Raw genomic sequence first — 7231 nt, forward strand, 5'->3', positions numbered from 1 at the left:
GGGCTGTGGCGGCGGTCATGACATTTTCTCAGCCGGTTATTGTCATGCAAAAGTCGGTTCGGGTCTCATGGTAATTGACCATTAATTAACATAAACACTTCGGAACTACAGGCCTCCACGCATACAAGCGGCTGATGTGTGCCTTTGGCACGTCTACATTTAAAAAGTCTAAATCAATTTAATATACCAAATCACAATAAATCCATGATTTATTTTAGTCAGGTCTAAAATAGAATATAATTTTTAAAAGGTGCATAAAATCGAGCACACAGCCATGCAATCTCCATGGACAAACATTGGCAGTATAATGGCCTTACTGAAGAGCTCAGTGACTTGCAACGTGGCACCGTCATAGGATGCCACCTTTCCTACAAGTCAGTTTGTCAAATTTCCTTTGGGATGAATTGGAATGCCGACTGCGAGCCAGGCCTAATCGCCCAAAATCAGTGCCCGACCTCACTAATTCTTGTGGTTGAATGGAACCAAGTCCCTGCAGCAATGTTCCAACATCTAGTGGAAAGTCTTCCCAGAATAATGGAGGCTGTAATAGCAGTAAAGGGGGGGCAACTCCATATTAACATCCATGATTTTGGAATGGGATGTTCAACGAGCAGGAGTCCCCATACCTCTGGCCATGTAGTGTATTATGACTAGCTGTTGTTGCTACAGTGGCTCTGGAGGGAAAAAACTAATATTGCATGTCCGTTTTTCAAGCCAAGGTCTTTAGGGAGTCTGCGAGCACAGACGTTCACTTTGCCTAGTTCTGCTAGGAGCAAACAGAACCTATGGCCTTTTCTCAATCGCATACTCCAAGTGTCCTCTCTCCTCCTCTCCTTCTCAAAACCCATTAGATGAGAAAGCCAGAGGTTCCTCCCCTCGGACCTTCTCCATTGGGTCTTGAGGAGGAGAGGATATTACCTCTCCAAGCTCTTAAGGACAACTACCCATGATCCCACTATTTCCATTTACTGTACCCACTGAGCACCGACCGACACCGGACGTCCATGGACGTTGAAAAGTTGTTGAAATTTGGTCAATCCAAATCTGAACCAATCATGGTGTCTTTTCACAAGATTGACAGCACAGTACAGTTAGGACTGGGTGATTATATCAAATTAATGAATTAGAATGTATGTTTTGCGTGATGTTCCATCACTACATCCTCTCTGACAAGAAGCAGTTTCAACTCGCTATTTGCATTTGAGGTTTGTCCAACAGAATCAGTCATATGGACAAACATTTAATCCATTTAAATTGAGCTCAGGTGCATCCTGCTTCAAATGATCATTCTTGAGATGTTTCTACAACTTGATTAGAGTCCACCTGTGATTAATTAAATTGATTGGACATGATTTGGAAAAGGCACACATCTGTCTATATAAAAGGTCCCACAGTTGACAGTGCATGTCAGAGCAAAAACCAAGCCATGAGGTCAAAGGAATTGTCCGTAGAGCGACGAGACAGGATTGTGTCGAGGCACAGATCTGAGGAAGGGTACCAAACAATGGTCTCCATCATTCTTCAATGGAATAAGTTTGGAACCACCAAGACAACCTAGAGCTGGCCTCCTGGCCAAACTGAGCAATCGGGGGAGAAGGGCCTTGCTCAGGGAGGTGACCAAGAACCCAATGGCCATTCTGACATAGCTCCAGAGTTCCTCTGTGGAGATGGGAGAACCTTCCAGAAGGACAACCATCTCTGCAGCACTCCACCAATCAGGCTTTTATGGTAGAGTGGCCAGACGGAAGCCACACCTCAGTAAAAGGCACGACAGCCCGCTTGGAGTTTGTCAAAAAGCACCTAAAGGACTCTCAGACAATGAGAAACAAGATTCTCTGGTCTGATGAAACCAAGATTGAAATCTGGCCTGAATGCCAAGCGTCACATCTGGAGGAAACCTGGCACCATCCCTACGGTGAAGCATAGTGGTGGCAGCATCATGCTGTGGGGACGTTTTTCAGGGGCAGGGACTGGGAGACTATTCAGGATCGAGTGAAAGATGGAGCAAAGTACAGAGAGACCCTTGATGAAAACCTGCCCCAGAGGGGCAAAGGTTCACCTTTCAATACGACCCTAAGCACACAGCCAAAACAATGCTGGAGTGGCTTCGGGACAAGTCCTTGAGAGAATGCATATACAGTTGAAGTCAGAAGTTTACATACACTTAGGTTGGAGTCATTAAAACTTGTTTTTCAGCCACTCCACAAATTTCTTGTTAACAAACTATAGTTTTGGCAAGTCGGTTAAGACATCTACTTTGTGCATGACAAGTAATTTTTCCAACAATTGTTTACAGACAGATTATTTCACTGTATCACAATTCCAGTGGGTCAGAAATGTACATACACAAAGTTGACTGTGCCTTTAAACAGCTTGGAAAATTCCAGAAAATGATGTCATGGCTTTAGAAGCTTCTGATAGGCTAATTGGCATCATTTGAGTCAATTTGGAGGTGTACATGTGGATGTATTTCAAGGCCTACCTTCAAACTCAGTGCCTCTTTGCTTGACATCATGGGAAAATCTAAAGGAATCAGTAAAGACCTCAGAAAACAATTGTAGACCTCCAAAAGTCTGGTTCATCTTTGGGAGTAATTTCCAAACGCCTGAAGGTACCACATTCATCTGTACAAACAATAGTACGCAAGTATAAACACCATGGGACCACGCAGCCTTCATACCGCTCAGGAATGAGATATATATATATACACACAAAAGTATATATATCCACAATAAAACGAGTCCTATATCGACATAACCTGAAAGGCCGCTCAGCAAGGAAGAAGCCACTGCTCCAAAACAGTTTGCAACTGCACATGGGAACAAAGATCTTACTTTTTGGAGAAATGTGCTCTGGTCTGATTAAACAAAAATAGAACTGTTTGGCCATAATGACCAACGTTATGTTTGGAGGAAAAAGGGGTAGGATTGCAAGTCGAAAAACACCATCCCAACCGTGAAGCACGGGGGTGGCAGCATCATGTTGTGGGGGTGCTTTGCTGCAGGAGGGACTGGTGCACTTCACAAAATAGATGGCATCATGAAGCAGGAAAATTATGTGGATATATTGAAGCAACATCTCAAGACATCAGTCAGGAAGTTAAAGCTTGGTTGCAAATGGGTCTTCCAAATGGACAATGACCCCAAGCATATGACCCCAACTTCCAAAGTTGTGGCAAAATGGCTTAAGGACAATAAAGTTAAGGTATTGGAGTGGCCATCACAAAGCCCTGACCTCAATCCTATAGAAAAGTTGTGGGCAGAACTGAAAAAGCGTGTGCAAGCAAGGAGGCCTACAAACCTGACTCAATTACACCAGCTCTGTTAGGAGGAATGGGCCAAAAGTCCCCCAAATTATTGTGGGAAGCTTGTGGAAGACTACCCGAAACATTTGACCCAAGTTAAACAATTTAAAGGCAATGCTACCAAATACTAATTGAGTCTATGTAAACTTCTGACCCACTGGGAATGTGATGAAATAAATAAAAGCTGAAATAAATCACTCTACTATTATTCTGACATTTCACATTCTTAAAATAAAGTGGTGTTCCTAACTGACCTAAGACAGAGAATTTTTACTAGGATTAAAATGTCAGGAATTATGAAAAACTGAGTTTAAACGTATGGAAACTTCTGACTTCAACTGTATGTGGGGTTTTGTAACAGAATGACAAGACACTAGGCAAAATTTCTTAACTTACAGAAGGCAAATTATTTCTGCAAAATTAGATATAAAATGTTGATATTGGTTGGCAAGGGCCTTAACATTGTGTTTTGAATCATTTCAAATACCTTAAAGCTTTTGCTTTAATTTGACAAATTCTGTGTGCTCCTATGAACTTCACGTTGATGCTCATGGGTCCTTTTACATGGAAATTGCCCAGAATATTTTTTTCACATATTCATTTATGCAACACACACACACACACACACACACACACACACAAACTAAACTAAACTAGCCAACATACCTGTAAAAAGCAGTTCCCAATCTGGGTGTGTTCCAGGATGGACACATTATACAGCTGCTGCTGGAACACAGGCTCGTTGTCATTGACGTCCTCAACCGTAACGGTGATAGTGGCTGTGGAGGACAGGGCTGGTGACCCCCCGTCGACCGCAACCATCAGGAACCGCACTTCTGTCTCCCTTTCGCGGTCCAACCTGGCTGCCGTGGTAATGAGGCCTGATTCTGGGTCGACGTTGACCAGGTGGTCTTGGTCTGACTGTAGGATGGAGTAGAGGATGGCTGCGTTGACCCCGTCGTCTGAGTCTCTGGCCTGCACACTCAGTAGGGAACTACCCTGGGGTACATCCTCAGAAACAGACACAGTGTAGACGTCCTGGTCAAAAACTGGCCGCCAATCGTTGGTGTCGGTGACCCTCACCAACAATGTGCTTTCACTCTTCAATGGTGGGCTACCGAAGTCTGAGGCAACCACTTTTAACTCGTACAGCCCCTCTTTCTCCCTGTCCAGCTCACCATCCACGCACAAGGCGTACAGGAAGTCATCAGTCTGTTTCAGGGTGAACTTCCCATCGCCACCTTCGAGGGTGACCCTGAGCCTCCCGACCTCTCCCAGGTCGGGGTCAGAGACTGATATCCTCGCAACATATTCCCCCATACCTGCCCCTTCCGACACCTCGGCTTCCCCAGTCTCACTCAGAAACAATACGTTGATAATGGGGCTGTTGTCATTGATGTCTAGTACCCTCAAGGCTACAAAGGTGCTGCTATACTCCGGCTGGGCACCATTATCCCTTGCCCTGACAATCAACTCATGAAATGGCTGTGTCTCAAAGTCTAAGGGTTTGTTAACATGGATGACACCAGAAGTTCCGTTGATGACAAAGAATTCATTCGGGTCACTCTGGCGTCGGTTGATCTCGTAGGTTACGAGCCCATTGTCTCCGAGGTCCAGATCTGTGGCGTAGACCTGACACACAGGTGACATTACCAGAGCATCCTCCCACACTGAAGCTTGGTATTCAGTCTGATTGAACACAGGTGGGTTGTCATTTTCATCCGAGACGTGGATATAAACCTTAAGCAGCCCCGTTTTAGGCGGGATACCCCCATCAAATGCCTCAATGGTCAGGGAATAAAGATCTCTTGTTTCTCTGTCCAATTTGTCAGTGAGGATGAGATCCAGGTTGAATAGATTTCCAACCCCCTCACGATATTTCACCATAAAAATATTTCCCATCTCACTTTCAGTGATGCGGTAACCCCGAGTTCCAAACTCACCATCATCCTGGTCTTTTGCCCCCTCAAATTCAAAGCGAGTTCCTGGAGGACTTAACTCTGACACATTCAACTCCACCTTTTCAGTGGAGAATACAGGAGAATGGTCATTCACATCTTTAACCACTATTTTTACCTTAATCACATCACCTGTGAGAGTGGCTGCCACAAATTCATACTGGTCTCTGCTCTCCCTGTCCAGCACCACAGCTGTTGAAATTATTCCAGTGTCTGCATCTATTTCCAAGTCTTTAAAAACATAAGAATCTCTACTTTCAGATATAAAAAATCCACTGCTTGGAGTCTGTAACCCCGCTCTTATATCCCCAACAATAGTCCTTGCAGGTAGTCCCTCTTCAATTGAGAGACTGAGGTTGTACACCTGTTGAGCAAATGAGCGCTCCCACAAAAGACACACAGCAAATAGTTTAAATAAAGTCGCCGCATTTCGACGGCTAATTCTTGCCCTCGACATTTTATATTCCGAAGTTTAATTTACATATTTCCGTGTAAAATGAATCTCAAACACGGCGAGTCTTGAAGATAACGTTACTCACGTTTCAGACAGATACTCAAAATGAGGACAGGTAAAAACACATTCTTGCGCTCGGTTAGAGGAAAGTTCACTCTTCAACATATAAAACATGATTACACAGTTTATTTAACGTAATATGATTAGGTCCCTCGAAATATTTATAATATTGGAAAAATAGTAACGCGCCGAAATCCGTCGGGCAAGAATACACACTGAAACCGCGCTGGTACTACCGGCAACCCAACTAGAGCGCGCAGCACGCACCTTCAATGACCCGAGTGTCGGTGGCCTTGACTGCCTGTCAGCTCTAATTAGGTCACGTGAGGTACAGTATTTAACCTTTAAACATCCAGATGGAATGAAATAACGTTAAATTCATCAGCACATATGTTAGTTGTTGCTATTATTTAATCAGATTAAAATATGTTGAATAAATTGTGTTTAAATAAAGTTAAAGAAAATGTCAAAGTCCCCAGAAAATCTAATACTAAAATTACTTGAAACAAGTAATATTAATGCATAAAAAATGGTACTGTAATTAGTCACATCATTTGAAGTGTATTATCTTAAATGTAGGCCTAAACGTATTATTTCTGCTGTTCATAATTGTCTAATCATAATTATTAAGATAACCTGTCATCTACTGTTATAGATTCAATATTCTTAGCCTAGCAATATTCTTGTGCCTAATATATTTTCTCTGCAGAGAACATATCTACTGATATGTTCTGTCATGGCACTTGGGTTCAAATGCTTTTGTCTGGTTGTGTCTAGAATGGAGTATAGCTCCATCTAGATGTCATGTCAGGGATAACAGTTGTTGACAACTGTACCGTTTTAGTCAAGCCTAACCCTACCCCTTTTCTTAACCTTAACCTCATTCTCCTAACCTGCTGCGTTAGTTCTCCTAACATGTTACGTAAACTCACGTCTGTCCATACCTGGGTTAGGATTAGCTAAAATTCTGCAGTTGTCAACAAATCATCAGTCCCGACAAAACATCAGTATCACCACACCGGCTATTTGCCACTTTGGGTGTCAATCAAAAGGCGTCCTGCCCAACCCATCTTCCACCATGTCAAAAGTGGCTTCCTCACCTTGTCTCCTTACCTTCATCTACACCAGGGGTGTAAAAACTCCATGGCCAGAGTGTCTGCTGTTTTTTGTTATTTCCAATTAAGACCTTGACAACTAGGGGCTCAGTTACCATAATTGATCAATTAAGTACAAGGGATGAGCAAAAACCAGTAGACACTCTGCCCTCTATGGAAATAGTTTGACACCTGTGATCTACAAAGATCTGAAAGAGTTGGACAAGTGAAAAATGTTGTACATTAAGAAGAGGTGAAGAGGGCAGAAGATTTCACACACACACGGACGCACACACACACAAAGTTTATTTCATAAAAGCTTTTTTTCTCTTGCGGTAATAAGACAGAGCAGTGTATGATG

At 43.1% G+C, this 7231-nt stretch overlaps 1 protein-coding gene across 1 annotated transcript in view; it reads right to left on the reverse strand.

Moving 5' to 3' along the window:
- Positions 1–6895, reverse strand: part of dchs2 (dachsous cadherin-related 2) — a 54654-nt gene extending 47759 nt beyond the window's left edge. Inside the window, exons 1-2 of the mRNA XM_038999002.1 lie at positions 6890–6895; positions 3971–5626 (exon numbers count right to left, since the gene is read on the reverse strand). Coding sequence (XP_038854930.1) covers positions 3971–5626; positions 6890–6895 — 1662 coding nt within the window. The remainder of the gene's footprint in view (positions 1–3970; positions 5627–6889) is intronic.
- Positions 6896–7231: the final 336 nt, after the last annotated feature.

The sequence above is a fragment of the Salvelinus namaycush genome, chromosome 8 (genome assembly GCF_016432855.1).
Source record: "Salvelinus namaycush isolate Seneca chromosome 8, SaNama_1.0, whole genome shotgun sequence".
Taxonomy (NCBI): Eukaryota; Metazoa; Chordata; class Actinopteri; order Salmoniformes; family Salmonidae; genus Salvelinus; species Salvelinus namaycush.